Raw genomic sequence first — 17,200 nt, 5'->3', positions numbered from 1 at the left:
TATTTTTAGGGTTCAGGGTCAGTTTTCAGGTCATGGGTAAAGGGGTATTTTTAGGGTTCAGGGTCAGTTTTGGGTTTTTGGGTAAAGGGGTATTTTTAGGGTTCAGGGTCAGTTTTGGGTTTTTTGGTAAAGGGGTATTTTTAGGGTTCAGGGTCAACAAATAAGATTTTAAAAAATTATTTTTATTATTTTCATTTATTATTTTATTATTATAATTTAATTTAAGTCGTTTTAAGTATATTTTAGTAATTAAAATTTAATATTAATTTAATTTAACACTGTTTTTAATAAAGTCGATATTTTTTACATCTATATTTTTGTTAACGATATTTTGTACTCGATATTTTTGTACTTACCTGTTTGTAGATACAAACTCGATATTTTGACTGTCGATATTTTGTCCACGATATTTTGGCAAGTCGATATTTTGGCAGTCGATATTATTTCAGTGATCCCACCCAAATTCATGAAATGGTGGGGAAGGATTGATACAATAAAGATGATGATCACCCCAATGGTTAATTACCTGTCGAGTATACTCCCTCTTACATTAACTGATGAGTTCCACCGCAAAATCGACAAGATGGTAAATAATTTCCTATGACGAGACAAAAAAGCGAGGATTAGCCTTAAAAAGCTAAGGCTAATCAAGAAACTGGGGGGACTAAATTTGGCGAATTTTAAAACTTTCCAAACTGCCTGTTTGGCGAAACAGGGGACATACTGGGTCCTACCCGCCCAGGTGTACATGCCAGTCTGGCTCACCATTGAGAGAGCCATACTGAGCAACCTGGGCCCAATAGCTCTCCTCACAGCCAACAAACATACACAGGCAAGAAACCCAATATTCGAAAACACAAGGAATGCCTTGCTTAAAGTATATCAGAAAATGGGGCACATTGTTAAAAAAATCAATGTGGGAATCACTGGGGGCCAATACCAAGATAAAGTTCAGGGGAAACCTCTCTCCATAGATACATGGAAAAGGAGTGGTATCACATACCCGGCACAACCGGAGGAAGTTGGAAGGCCCTCTTCCTTCAACATGCTAAGAGCAAAGCACAAGCTACTGGACATAGAGCTGTACAACTTCCTTAAAATCGAAACAGCTCTGACCAAAGCAAGACTCACAAAACATAAGCCCTCTATCATCCAATATATGGCAAACCTCAATAAAATAGGCCACCAGGTACTATGCCCCTCTACAAGCTACTATGCCCCAGCGACACCAAACTCGACAAAAAAACGATCACGTACTGGGAGAAACAACTTGGGTCAACAATAAGCGAGAAACATCTACACCTGCTCTGGGCCTCTCCCACGCAAAACAAAATCTCCCCGGTCCTAGCGCAAACAAAATTCTGGTTACTGCATAAAATATACTGGACACCGGCTCGACTAGTGACTCTGGGCCTGAGGGAAAATGACAAATGGTGGAACTGTGACAAAGAAAAGGGGGACCTGGCGCACCTCATTTACCACTTTTCCAAGGTCAAAAAAATCTGGGAAAAAATATTCACCTTTATAAATAAAACATTAGGGTGCACACTAAAAGCAGATTTTGCCACACTCACCACAGCATTTATGATAACGGAGTTAGACTCACAACAGGATAGAGACCTATTAGATCTCCTACTAACAGCGGCCGTCAAAATAGTACTGACCAAATGGAAGGACACCTCCAAGGCAAGCTTCAAGCGTTCGATCAACTGGGTGACATACCTCAGAGGTGCGGACAACACTGCCCTGCGCAACTCACCATGGAGACAACCTAACAGGGAGATGTGGGCATCCCTTGACAAACTTCTAGACCCTTTTAAGCCACTGTGAAAACTACGAGCAAAAAGCAGCGTGTGGCTCTCCCTCACTGGTTTAAGGCAATAACAAGAAGGAAAGCAACTTCTGTATGCTACCTCCTTAAGTCCTTTCCTTTCCTTCCCCCTTTCTTCACACCCCTCTCCGCTTACAGCGACAGCTGATAGGGGGTGCAGCCTAGCATCTACATGGTGACAATGTGCTGCCAGCAACACAGCCAGTATAGAAGGCCACTCAGTAACTACATGCGGTGATGACTATATGTTATATGTTGTATGTTGTATGTTGTAAAAACAATAAAAACTATTTTGAAATTAAAAAAAATTCCCAGAAATATATCCCAAATATCATTATTCTGTTTGATAAAATTGTATTTAAATCAATAAAAGCAGTATTATATAAAATAAAACATGCAATAGCAATCCTATTATGGCCATTTCCTTACTTTACTATTGGAAAAACTTTTAAGTTTTACTTTTAAGAGTTATACAAATTATTTACAATGAACATATAGAAAGGAGTAAATGAAAGTAAGAGAAAGTACAGAATAAAAGAAGCAAGACATTAGAAGAATAGATTTTAAAAAATATAACATTATTTAAGCAGCTGAGCAATTGGATAAAAATATAGTTAAGAGGCACCCACGACAAATCACTATTAAATTAACTTTATTGTCTAATTAGTAATATCAAGCCTATGATTATCACGTACAAGATTCAACCATGATTGATGTTACAAAGCACAAAGATATTTGCCTGAAAGCAACATCAAGAAACAAGTCCAATAAGTTGACATTAAAAGTAGAGTTGCAATCAGAAAAGATGAATGAAATACAAAAGAACATATTTAAATGAATGGGGAACATTACTTTGCAAAGTTTTGAAGGATTTCGACCATTCCATGGTTCAAAATAAATAAAACACATTTACATAAAACAAATACCATATGAAGTAATGTGCCTTTATTACTTTTACATGACCAAAACATAGTAGAAATATAATTATCCATTTTACATACATAAAAAACAATAAGAAAGAGCCTAAAAAATAAAGATTGAGTAATATTTGGTGAATTGGTTGTTTATGCAATGTCAGGCACATTTTGTTTCATTTTTATAATGCAACTGATTATTCACAAAATACTGATTTTCAGAAAAGAAACTGGCAACCCATGTATTCATTTGCTTTTCTGATCTAGTGGGCATGCTGTTTCCCTGTACTGACTTTAGTGCAAGAATGCCACAACAGTAACATTGTTTACATTTACCCTAAGACGTCCCTCAGGTGAATGAAAGTCTTAGAGAAATTATGAAATATAAGGGGAATTCCAAAGGTAATTTCTAAATACTCAGGGGAATCTCAGGATTCAACCAGCAATCCATGTTAATGTTGTACCCCCAGTGTTAATTGGACCCTCAGTATTGTTAACTCTGTGGGTGCAAATTAACGCCAATTTGTCTGGCACACTCATGATGAGGCCCTGAACAGTGAATTGTGCAAAGTATGTTTAATGTGGTGTACGTTAATTTTCCATAGTTGACTTTAACAGCAAATATACTGCCTTCTCATTATGTTGTAAATTATAAATGTAGTAAATTGTCCTGATGTACTGCACAGAGAAAGTCCCGGTCTAACACAGAATGCACGAATATTATTTGGAATTGTCCGACAAACTATAATACAAAAACTATTGACACCAAAAGAAAAATATTCCTTCCTGCAAACACCAGAAAACTTAACTGTAAACAGTTTCCTCTACTCCACAACATGATTAAATTTGGAAAAGTATAATTTGGAAGGCACATTTTTATTGATGCCTATATGCAACTAAAGCACGATGTTTATGATTAATTAATACAAATCCATTTACACTACTGCCATCACCTAATATGTCACACCTGACTGAATATGCATCTGTAAAGGAAATTTAACTGAGTGAAATATTCATTCTTTTCACTAGGTACACTAACTTTAATTGTATTTATTTACTCGCAATGCACACATCAAGTATTCAGTGTGAAATCACAATTGTACCAAGATGTTTTTTAAAAAACAACTTTCCATCTTTCTCATCACTGCAGTCTTGTTTTCTTAAAATGTCTAATAACGCAACTACCCAGTCAGATGGGGCTACTTTAAAATAGTCAATTGTGCGTGTTATGAAATCCACCAGAAGCTCTCCATCTCTGCTGTCTTTGACATAGCATTCTGAAATGTCTATTTCAGATGGTAAATGGTAATATGCATAGTTAACTCTCTGCTCATCTAGAATTGTCTTCACATCTGAAGAAGTGATGTTTGAGCCTGTATCGTCCTTGGCACAATACAGGTCATGTTGTTTCCATAATGTGTTCCATCCACTGTTTCCTGTGAAGGGGAAAATAAAGTTTATTATACATAGTAAGTCATGTTCTATAAAACAATGTTGAATGCTTGAGGAGAAAGTAAAGAGATGCACAAACCAGAAATCGACTTACTCATAATCAGACTCACAGACAGCACTGCTTGTGTGGAAATCCCCAGCATAGTACCATCATTGCTACAATCAAAGCCTAAACTATGAGGTAAAAGGAGAAATCTCAGCTTCAGAATGACTCCTTTCCTGTTAGTTCTTTCTTGAAAGACTCATCGGTGGGAACTTTTTCATTGTAGAGCCTTGCAAGTTCCTGAATACTTTCCCAAAGAGGTTAAGGGCTGATCGCAAAATGTGGACCCAAGTGACTCCCTGATTTGAGGAATTTCTTTACAAACCTGCAAATCTATGGCTCAAAAGCAAGATGCAGCTACGTGATGATGTGACATTGTTTTTTTCTGTTATTTTTATGAATTACCTGGGATATCTCAGAAACGTCGGTCAACTTTCCTGGATGTGAAGGTTGCGGTAACCCCTCATGGATTTATCACAGATCTTTACGTAAAACCCACCGACAGGAACAACCTGCTACTACACTCTAGCTTCCATGAACCCAATTTGATACGTAACCTACCATATTCACAAATGGCGAGAGTTAAAAGGATCACCTCGGACACAATAACACTCAAACAAAGACTCACAGAGATGTCACAAAAATTTATGAATAGAGGTTACCCCAAGACCCTAATCGAGGAAACCAAATTGAGAATTGACAAACAGGATAGACCCAAACTTTTAACACCAACTATGAAAACAGAGCAAACACGGACAGTAGTGGTCTCAAAATACTCCACGAGTAGTAGAAAATACAAACAGATCATTATGAGACATTGGGCCATACTCAATATGGAACCAGATTTCAGAAATGCATTTATCCAACCACCTATATTTGCATATACCAGGGCTAAAAACTTGGGAGAAATTCTTCAGCAGAAACCAGAAGAGAATACCACTTACACAGGAACCAAACCTTGTCTAAATTGCGGCAACTGCAATAACATAATCAAAGGGAACATCATCAACCACCCAAGTCAAGGTTATGCCATTAAACTCAAAGTGAACGCAACCTGCGATACTGCCAACTTAATCTATGGGATTAAGTACCCATGTGGGAAAATGTATATCGGGAAAACCGAACGATGTATCAAAGTCTGTCTCACGGAACACAAGTCCAACATCCGACTGAGAAACTCCAAGTCAGCATTATCAGCTCATTTTGTTGAGAAATCCCACAACGTCTCTCAAATAAAGTTAATTGTTCTTGAGACTGTAACCAAACAAGAAGGAAGAGACAATAATAAATTCCTACTAAGAAGAGAAAATTATTGGATTCAGAAATTATCAACCCAGAATCCCACAGGATTGAACGAAAGAATAGAATTTGCATGTTACCTGTAAAGTATCTGCTCTGTATATCGAATTGATTGTTAATGTGTATGTTCCTTATACTATTGACACATAATACTCCTCTTCACATCACATTTAGATTTTATGTTTTGATCGTATTGGACTCTATATACCACTCCCAAACCCCAATTTCTGCATCAGAACTCGTTCCACCGATCTCATAGTGACGTTTAGTCCTATTTTTTTACCTTCTGCGTTTACAGTTTTTTCACGGCTCGCCATATAATCTAATTTTCGACCCGAGCCATTTTTTCAAAACAAACCCATCCTTTATTGTTCATTTTCCCCACGAATTAGGACTTCCTCAGTCTGTTTACCCCCCGATCACACGTGACCAATCACGTGATTCCCGACTTTTGAATTAAACCAATGCGGGAAGCTATCGCTTTCACCGGCGTTCCACAGGAGATGATCACCGGCCGAATAAACCCGTTTCAGATTTCTTTCAGGTTAGTGGTTACAACCCCACTTTTACAAGACGCGAGCATTACGGAACACCGCACGCCCAGAGGCGCTGACGGTTCTTTGTTTATCTTTCCCTCTTTAGATCACGCGATTTCCCTTGATCAACAGGCATGTAAGTGCAAATTAAATCTAAGTGTTCATTTAATCACGTCATCGGCAATTTCAGAATCTAATTTTTTAACACCATGTGTAAACGCGATCCAACATGACTTTTTCACGCTATTACCTCGGACACAAATGTTGTCATACCCTGTCTTTTGTTTGTATCGCTTTTTGGAATATGTACACCTCACCACACACAACCGTTACCTATCACGAGTTGTCTTTGTAACTAACATGTTATCCTGATACATTTTGCATTTTGTTTTGCATCGTTTTTTTATACATTCACACCTTAGGTCTCAGATTAATTTATGTCATTATCATTATTTTTAGTGTCAATTCCCTGACGAAGGGCTTGTCATCAATGCCCGAAATGCATTGGACCCACATAAATGACAGTGCCTGAGTTCTACAAATGACTACCATGATCTGTAATGAACTTTGAAATGATTTATTGAACTGAATCTCCAAACATGGAAATTTGAACTAAGAAACATAATAAAAGATTAACATCACAATATTGAATGAAAGTCGTTTTCTTACAATAAGGAAAGACAAACAATGAGGAGTGCCAACCATGGGATGCAACTAGAGTTCCTCTAGTCTCACGTTCACAATTATTTTTATGAATTAGGCATTGTTAAGGGGGAGACAGATTGTGGCAAAGCGAGACACAGATAGTGCTGTTTAGCTCTCCTGCCTGTCCCGCACCATGTAGATACATAGTTTTCACCTATGGAGCAAAAGAGTGAGAGGATTGAAGCCAGTTTTGGTATTTTCAATAGCCATACTTATCTACTCTCCGTGGGTGACAACAGCAACCATCAGTTTCATGGTTGTACCCAGGAGAAGCAACAGCGGTGGCCGTGGCTTTCAATCCCTAGGTGACGAGTGTTCCAGTTGGGGCTCAAGCAAACAGAAAGGAGATGATTTGGCAACCAGAATTAGCCATTCCAGAATGGACAATGCATGCCTGAGTACGTGTCAAATTGAGCCAGTCTTCTAACTGATGGCACAGCCAATGTTTAGGATTTCCTGGTCAATTCATGCCTCTGTGCTGCCATGCAAGAGAACTTAGCTGCAAAATATTTTGTGATATCTGTGCTCCAGCTCCATGAGAAGAACTCAGATTCACCTGGGGTGGAATTCAGGGCACATGCAGGGGCTCCATCGAGAGGCAAGATGGATTGGGATAACAAAAAAAGTATCCAGCAAAGCCACTTGTTCAGCAACAAAACAGAGACAAATGTTGCACTCAATTCTCGTGGAATAGCATTGGTGTCTTCCAATGTTTTTCACATTATTTCACATGAGAAACTAAAGCAATTCACTAATTTTGGAACAGACTCAGAAACCTTCAAAGAAAGCTTGAGCTCCTCTGATAAGATAACCACTCTGAATTAAACAATGAGTACATCCGCAAAGGGTGGACTGATGCACAATTGGTACCCCAGTCTATAAGTGCTAGACCAGAAAAGTAAAATAGGTCTTTAAATGAGCCTACATACACTTGATGTTTCAAACACAGTCCCTAGCACATGTTGAAATTGCAATCAATATTTTTGGAACAGACTTGAAGTTGTTGCTCAATTTTAGCAGCCTTGTTGAACCTGTTGTATATTGCAACATATCTATTAAAAATGTGGGCGTCACTTTCACTGCACAAAAGTGGAGGACAGAACCAGAGAAATCGCCATTATTCATTGGACCTACGCTAATATTGGGACCTATATGCACCCAGATTTTATCATCATGTTGGATGGAGTTATCACCATATGAGAAGTCACGGTATTTAGAGGATTGAGCCTTGAAAAAGTTGTGGGACTATTTTCCTTCTGGGGACGAAACCCGTGTTGGCTGGCTAAGAATTAACCTAATTACAGAAAAAAGAAAAAGAATAAAGAAAAAAGGAACACAACAAGACTGAATATTTGAATATATTACACTGCATGAATATTAATTGCAATTTCAGCATGTGCTAGGGACTGTGTTTGCCTTGTTGGTTTGGCCTAGGCCGCATTATAGGTGGTCTCTCTACCCAGCAGCAACATAGTGGTCGGGATCAGCAGGGCACGGCGTGCCCCTACTTCTTTCATTCTAAAGATTCCTTTCCCCTACTTTTTTGTTTTAAACATGTGTCCCAGGATGCAAGAAATCTCCATGGCCTATAGATAATGATCAGCATTCCTGTCGTTCGGCAGATAAGTAACAAGACACTGTCTTTGCTTCTTTTCCTTCTTGCCCAGAGAAGACTAAGACAGTGTCCACTTCTGCTCTGCCACTTCATCTGCCCCCGACACTCTTTCCTTCTTCCCTCTATTTCTGCCTAGCAGTTCCTCTCCTACCGAAAACCGTGAGTTAAAGACCGGGTTCTCACTCTTTCCTCTCCTTTCTTTTATTTGCTCCACTGTGAAATGAATCCAAAAAAACAAACACTTTTGCTGGAAATGTCGTATTTTCTGACATTTTAATTTCAAAGTGCAGCATCAGGAATAAAGGGTTAAAAATATGAAAAATAAATATCTAAATAAAGTAAGACAGAGTGGTAGCAAAGTGGCCAGATTGGTCCAATTCACACCCAAACACATTAGCAACACTTTTACAGCGTTAAGGTAACCATGTTGTTCCTGCTTACATTTCACATAGTTTGCTAAATTTTTTAATCCTTATGGGTGTTTGCTTTTTCCAGGATGTTGTTACTTTTTATTTGTAGGCAGCATATTGCTTTTGTCTAGTGCGTAATTAAAATTGAGCTGCATCCAGGTGTTTATATCGGGCACAATTGGGTTGTAGTTGAAGTCAGTGTGAGTTTTTCTCAGTGGGGAAATATCTTGTTCTGTTGGGGAGAGGATGTGGCACTATGGCCAGAGCTGCTGAATTTGGAACTGGGGAACCAGGTTCAGCCTTATTAAACAGTCCACCACACCACTCTCCTGAGGGAGCACAATCCCATGCAAGATCTTAGAAGGCCACGCAAGACCTTAGAAGCCCTTATGTCTTAGCACCAGCAGGTGGACCCTAGCATGACAAGTGTAGGTTAACCTTTAAGGCTTGTCCACCAAAATCCATACTAAAGTTAACCTCCAGTCTTCAGGGCAGGCCTATGAAGCCGCAGACCCTAGAGCAACAGTGACTCTGTCACAGAGGTCACATGATCCTTTAAATGGCCAGCTCTAGGGTGGTGCAACCGGTGTGACCGCACCGAGTGCTGACTTTGGGTGGAGGCATCATGTTTGCAAGTATATCATGGTTTTAAAAGCGCTTGCTGCCTACTTCCTGGCCTCCATCAATTTTCGGCAACAATAAAAATGTCATGATGACAGTGGTGATTAATGTTCTTCCTAGAGAGATCTGAGTTTTGTCCAGTGGAAGTTTTGACTCACATGAAAGGTAGCACAGAGGGTTAATATGCCTCCTGCAAAGAACATGTATCATGCAGATAACACATTGCACATAATGTAAATAGGTCAGTGAGTTACTGCTTTTGTCAGAGACATCCTTTTGGTACTTGCACTTTATAAGTTAAAATCCTAACATAGAATGGTGAGCTATTAACTGTCATCTAAGAGCTGCATACAAACTGCAAGGTATACATTAGAGTGTTATATTTTTCCCCCAGTCTTTGATTATCCTAATGTTGCAGAAAGTGTTCTTTTGGATAGAAATCAATTCTGATTATTAAAGAGAACCCCCAACCATGGTATTACGTTTTAAATTATGAGTTTGTGTTTCTCCGAGACCAATCACTATTAAACTATACGGCCTATTTGTATGGTTGTCATGTGACTCCTACACCTTGCAGTACTTAGTCTTATGTAACATGTTCTATACAGTGATTTACACACATATTGATTGTCTCTGTGTAGTCTATGTGATGTAAAGTGCTCTGACACACTACAATGGTATGAGTGGCAATGTAAATTAAATTAAATGCATATGAGAGAGAGTGTGGTTATGGAGACTTTTGAGGGGACTGTAAAAGTGTGGTAGTGAGGGAGCCCATGGAGGAGGTGGTCATTGGGGCACACTAACAAACATTAATGCACAGGGCCCCACCAGTGCTAAAGCTGGCCCTGCCCTTAAGGCCAGTCTGCCTCATCCATAGGTGCCTCCATTGGCCTTGTTTCAGCAATAGTAGCTTCAACTCACCAGGGATTTTTAGGTCTCGCCTACGCAGGGCATGCGCTGCTGAGGAGGGGACCCTTTGGAATTGGTCAGCATTTTGGCCAAAAACGTGCAGGTTTTGAATTGCTTTCTATTGTAACACGTGCACGTTTGGCGTTTCCCTTGCAGGAGCGAGCGTCGCCATCCATTAGCAATTATCGTGCTTGCTCCCGCAAGGTGAACGCTGTGCATCCCTGCTCTCGGCCACACTCCCCCCACCCCTCCCACTTGTTTACCCAGCATCAGTTAACCCGGCAGCTGTGCCGAGAGTGAGACACGTTTGTACTTGTTAAAGTAGCTTTTCACTCACATGAGCCACACACAGATTTTATACAGTCCTCTCCTCTCACACACCTTGGTGGTTTTCCATTCAAGCTTAACAATGCAAAAAAAGCACGATTTAATCAATGGAAACACTGAACTGCTGTCCTAGGCAAACAGCTGTCCAAACACAACAATACACAAACCCAGGGTTAAACACGGCACTCATTCCCAACAAAGCATCGGCATTGGAGTGAGCTTCATGAAAATAGACGGCACCGGCGCAGTCCATTCAGCAATGTCAACATGGGTTTATCTGCCGTCTATCAAGGCTTGTCTGATCCCTGCAAGCAACCCAGGGGCTTTTATTGCAAAGCATGACAGGACAAAGCATTGCATGTGGCCTCCCTGCTCATTTATTGTGCCGCTCCGATTACTATTTGTTAATTAGGTGTCACCAGGGCACGAGTCCTAAAAAGAGAAGTGGGGGGACGCTGTCACCGGCAGTGACGTCACGACCGGACGAAAGATGCGCTCCGATCTCGTCCCAGAGATGCCAAAGAGTGAAGTCCAGCTGTTTGGCAGGGGGGCGGCGTCCACCTGGTAAAATAAGTGGGGGGACGCCGTCCACCCGTGTGGTACCCCGACTCGAGCCCTGGGTGTCACGTTACCATCTCCCACATGGCGCTGTGTGCAGCAGACGTCACTCACTTGTAGCGGAGACAGCCATTTTACAATGTATATATACATTGCAGGGCTGCCTGCTAAGTATACTGCTCAGACAGGTTATGTATCGGCCACTTTTAGTCACACTAATACCTGGGTATGTGTCCTGATAAAAAGCCAGTCGGCGGGTTTGTTTTAGGCCTGGACGGAGAACTACGCTCCGTTCGCGGAGTTTGCGAAGTTTCAGCAACTTCACACTTCGCGGAGCACGCGAAGCTGTTGCCTACTTCACAATCTACAGCGTAGCATAGTAGTTTTTCTTTCTTGTGCGCTCAATAGCATTCTTGTGTGCGCAGTAATGACTTACCGTGGTTCTGCGTTCGCTTTCTCGCTTTTCTCTCCCGGTCGCGTTCGCTACGATGTTTGGAATCCGGCCGCACAATTCAACCTGACTGTGAGAACACGATAACGTCATTCAGACGCTCGAACAAGTGAACAAGTAGTTGTGTTCCCGAACAAGACATGCACCGCGCAAACGCGTTATTCGCGACCCGGAAGAGGAAGTAGAGGACGCGGGCGGGCGGGACAATTGAAAAAACAAGATGGCCGCGCCCATAGCCCACCACATGGGTAAGGTCGCACGCTACAAACCCCCGAACACGCAGACAGCGCCCCGAACACGCACTACGCGCTCCCGAGCAAGAAAAACGGCTTGCGAATGGGACCAGCAAGCTACTACGCAAGCTCGCGAAGCTCGCGTAGTGCGAGAACGGCTTCGCGTAGCTTCGCGGAGTGCGGCTACGCGAACTACGCCCACCCTTAGTTTCTTTGCAGGTAGAATTCGACTGGACCAGTGGTGGGCGTAGCCCCAGAAAGCGTGTTTATATCAAAACTTTGTTCCATAGAGTGACTGCGGCGATGGAGCTGAAATGCCTTCTGGAGTTTTGGGAAGGGGAGAGTTATACACGTGTCTACGGTATGTAACTGTTACCACGGATTTTTTACAACGGATTCCATTACCACGGATTTTTTACAACGCAGGTCATTTTACAACGGATCCCTTTACAACGCAATACACTACAACGCAGATACTATTACAATGCATACCATTACATCGTAAGTATAATTATAGGTAAGTTTATTTTTTTTTAAAAACATTTATTAGTGGTATTTTGTTATGGGGTACAGGGGTATTTTTAGGGTTTAGGGCTGGGTTTGGCTTTTGGGGTACAGGGGTATTTTTAGGTTTCAGGGTTGGGTTTGGGTTTTGGGGTACAGGTGTATTTTTAGGTTTTAGGGCTGGGTTTGGGTTTTCGGGTACAGGGGTATTTTTAGGTTTTAGGGCTGGGTTTGGGTTTTGGGGTACAGGGGTATTTTTAGGTTTTAGGGCTGGGTTTGGGTTTTGGGGTACAGGGGTATTTTTAGGTTTTAGGGTTGGGTTTGGGTTTTGGGGTACAGGGGTATTTTTAGGTTTTAGGGCTGGGTTTGGGTTTTGGGGTACAGGGGTATTTTTAGGTTTCAGGGTTGGGTTTGGGTTTTGGGGTACAGGGGTATTTTTAGGTTTTAGGGCTGGGTTTGGGTTTTGGGGTACAGGGGTATTTTTAGGTTTCAGGGTTGGGTTTGGGTTTTGGGGTACAGGGGTATTTTTAGGTTTTAGGGCTGGGCTTGGGTTTTGGGGTACAGGGTTATTTTTAATATATATTTACAAATAAAAAAATAAAAATAATTGTATTAATATATTTTTTATTAATTAAATAATAAATAATTAAATTTAATAATTCAAAAATAAATATTTACATTATATATTAATATTATATACTTACCTATAATTATACTTACGTTGTAATGGTATGCGTTGTAATAGTATCTGCGTTGTAGTGTATTGCGTTGTAAAGGTATCCGTTGTAAAATGACCTGCGTTGTAAAAAATCCGTGGTAATGGTATGCGTGCTAAAAGTACGCGTTGTAACATCATACATCCGTGTCTACAAATAGTGTGCATTTTCTCAGGGCTGTTTGTCTGGCTGCATAGATAATGATCCTTCTGGGTTGCCCACCCGTAAAATCAACACCCTGGTCCCCAGCCTCTCAGAGCACTTCCTTTGTACTATATGGCCATCCGAGCCCCCTGCTGGATTTTCAATAGTATTTCAGCTAACGCCCATATTCTGCCATAATTACTCCGTGTTAAAGACATGGGCATTTATTTGTATTAGTTAATACAACCCAGCTACGTAAGCCCTTCATTTCAAGTTACTTGCAAGTATTTCAATCAACCAAAACATTTTTGCACCAGTTTTCCACCTTTCACTCAAGATATTTTCTCAGGTTACTTGTTTTGCACAGCTATTTCGGCTATGCTTTACCAGGGGGAAACCATGCAAGAAGGAATACTGTGTACTAAGATCTTTTTCGCATGTATTTGTCCATTGCATGTCACAAAAAGCATTGGCATAGCCAATAGGTCTCGCCTTTGGGACCTTATAAGTATTTAGTTATGCAGCACAATATCCTTGGTGCAACAACAATAACTGTTGCATGGTTAAACACGTATAAGGTCCCAAAGCGAGACCTATTGGCTATGCCAATGCTTGGTGTACTTGATATGGAATGGTGCACCAGTACTCTTCTTTATCCAAAATTAAGCAGACAGTCATAAGGATAGGTGTTCCTTTTTTATTTTATTTTCTGGTCTTTTAATTCCATAGTGAAACCTTCCTTTACTAATAGTCCATACGAATAGCCACTGGTTTAATAGCCCGTCAGTTGCGCCGCAATGCGCAGCAAACTGTCCACACAGCTTGACTAACTCTTGGCGTTTTGTTTGCTGATGATTCAGCTTCCTATACACAAAGAAGGAACCTTATGATTTTATCGTACAAAGTATTGGGAATATTCCACAATCCATTGATAATTGAAAAGCCTTGATGAAGTTCAAGTTATCTATTTGAATGAAACACATTGGCTGGATGTTTTATATGGAATTAAATGATCAGAAAAGAAAAGAAAAGAAAAAGGAACACCTACTGTACAGTACTGGTGCACCATTTCAAATCAAGTATTCTGCATAGCAGTGGTACCGAACGATAGCAGGTACATGAATTGTTGTGCACTGATGAATAGATCAAAAGAAATCAGATAGTGAAGCGCAACATCTATAGTCTGCTGTTGTGGTTGCCTAGTTTTTCATTTGAACAACTCAACAGGGATTGGCAATACAGGATTTACACGAACACTAAACTAAGTTTGCAAACTTGTCAGTCTCTCTGCTTCATTTATAAGCACTTTTAACATGTGCGGTCTGCTGTGGGGCCACTGGAATTCTTTACTTTCAAACAGGTCTTTATTTGATTTGCATCATAAAAGACAATATACATAAAAATGCAGTTCATACAATTTAGTAAATAGGATAAATAAGATAATAAATACTTTTTAAAACCGAATTAAAAAAGGTATTAAATTTAAACAATGATGTAAAAAGACCCATAATGACCTATAAGCGATACTATGTTACAGTATCACCACTGGAATTCATTATACAGCAATGTGGGACAAAAGTATGCCGCACTGTTGACTACGCTGATCATTAAAAAAAGGCTGAAGCGTAATGCAGCATATTTTCGAAGAGTTCATTATTTTGACATGTGTACACATGCTAACAGTCTCTGGAAAGATTTTGCCTTATTAGTACCAGTGTAATATACAAATGCAGCAGTGGGAAAGGTGATCAGTCAACCTTTGCAATAGGCTGTTCACTCCGCAGCAACACAAGTCACATTTATTATCAACTTTTGATACATTTGAGCTACAGCAATTTCTTAGTTTAAATGGTCAGATCATGCAGCAGATCTTGCATTATGAGGCAAATATGGCAGAGCCATAATTATATAGAAAACATTAGCAAAGAAGGATATTTTGCCATTCATGTTTGAACTTCTGTTGTGGAAAAAGAGAGAAGTGCTGATGACAGAAACTCCATGGCTTGGAGACAAATGGCTTGGGCTTCCACATTTTATCTTATTTGGGACATTCTGTGATTAGAAGCATATCCCACTTTCTGAATGCATTTTAATGTAAATAACTCATTAAACCTTAAATAATCATGTGTATCCATTGGTTGATTAAACTGGCCAGTGAAATGCCAAACAAATACTAAAAATTGGGATATTTGTGGATTCTGGCCACACCTCTGACTCCGCCCACTGATCCTATCATTGCGTTATTCCAGCCCTCTGATTCTCCACCCACAGTTGACCTACGTTTTTTCACCCCCTTCGACCACTGCAGCACCTCCATACAACATTGTCTAAAGTGACAGAGTTACTTGTAGACTTTCGTGAGTGGTGCTATTTTTCCCTATATAAACACCACTGACTCAGATTTATCTCATACACTTGATGTTTCACTGCTTTTTTAAGCCCCAGCGACTCTTCTGAAATGTAAAATATTCTTTATTCTAGACAGGTAGTCAGGGGTAAAACAGCACTAGATAGGCTCAAAGGTGGGCCTAACAATTTTTCCATTGGAAATTGGGTGCTCAAACTTACAAATAAGAGAGGTGATCCAAACATGACTGACTATAAAAAAGAAGTACCTAGACTGCAGGGCAAACCATAGGATGTTTCAAAAACTTAAGAGTCTACAGTAAAACCAGTATCAGCACAGGAGTGTAAAGAGCCAAGTGAGACAGAGTCAACCATCTGTGATGGGTTTTTTCAGCATTTTGATGTGGGAATGACTAATTGGGCAATTTTGGTTTACCAATCCATTAAAGCTCCAGCAACTTAAGGAAAATTCATGACGCACACAGATAATAGAACTTTCCTTGGGGACCATCTTTCAACTGATTCAGATACATAGAAATGAGCCACTAGCACACTATGTGAAGCCCAAGCCTGATAAGCTGAAGAACTAACAGTTCTTAGCAGTGGTGGCTGGATATAACTGTACCCTAACTGAGCCGATGGCCGACTATGAAAAATGCACTGCTCAGACCAAGGAAGAAACAGCAGGGATAACTGCATCAGTTTAAGGGCATGAGTGACAAGCTCAGAAAATCCACTGCAAAATTTGACGATCTAGAGAACCAACATTGGAGGGATAATATTCAGGTGTTTGGTATTCTAGAATGGCAAGAGGGGAGTGATCTTCAGCAACACATTACACACTTGTTCCAAAAAGCATTTCCTGCCCTAACTGACTTGGGTTTTGACTACCAAATTCCATGTGCCAATCGGCTTCATTTGTCTATAAATATGCAATCTAATTTGTTTACTGCTACCAGACAAAGACTCATTTTGATAAATATAAATCTTTATTATGACAAACAAGCTATCTCAAGGTACACCCTACTAATTCAAACCTGTTTAGCACTACACATTTTCTGGTTGATCCGGTTAAGCCATTTAAAATGTTGTGCATCTGTGGCGACTATGTACAATGATTGAACCACTGAAAACAACAAGAGCACCGGTTTATTTGCAGAAACCCGTCAGACTGAAGATTCAGAGACATGGCCATACTTACTTTCTTCTTACAGAAATGGAACTTGTTGACATTTTGAAACAATGGTAGAAATTAAAAAATTAGTCTTCAAGAAATAGACATGGAAACTATACTATTGATGTAGACTGAACAAGAGGCTTACTCAAGGCTGATTAAATGCTGGCACAGGGAATAATGGTGTACATAATCTGCGGAGGACATAGGGATTTTTGCATTAATAAAAGGGAGAGAAGGGCAAAATAAGTTTGTATTCTTGTTGACAGAAATTAGTGAGCAAAAAAAATGAAAACAAAGCACAATGGAGGCTCTTAGCTGCTATGAATTTATGATTACATGGCATCTATAAACTTAAGAAGCTGGAATGTATGTGGTTTAAAAGACTCTCTAAAATGAGCAGAGACAA

General features: G+C 40.1%; 1 protein-coding gene across 1 annotated transcript in view; it reads right to left on the bottom strand.

The window, feature by feature from the left end:
* Positions 1–2,754: 2,754 nt before the first annotated feature.
* Positions 2,755–17,200, bottom strand: part of LOC147732922 (histamine N-methyltransferase-like) — a 284,151-nt gene continuing 269,705 nt past the window's right edge. Inside the window, exon 5 of the mRNA XM_086955067.1 lies at positions 2,755–4,181. Coding sequence (XP_086811193.1) covers positions 3,826–4,181 — 356 coding nt within the window. The 3' untranslated portion in view covers positions 2,755–3,825. The remainder of the gene's footprint in view (positions 4,182–17,200) is intronic.

This window comes from Lissotriton vulgaris, chromosome 2_1, assembly GCF_964263255.1.
Source record: "Lissotriton vulgaris chromosome 2_1, aLisVul1.2, whole genome shotgun sequence".
In the NCBI taxonomy this organism is placed as follows: Eukaryota; Metazoa; Chordata; class Amphibia; order Caudata; family Salamandridae; genus Lissotriton; species Lissotriton vulgaris.
This window is presented reverse-complemented; position numbering and strand designations above follow the sequence as displayed.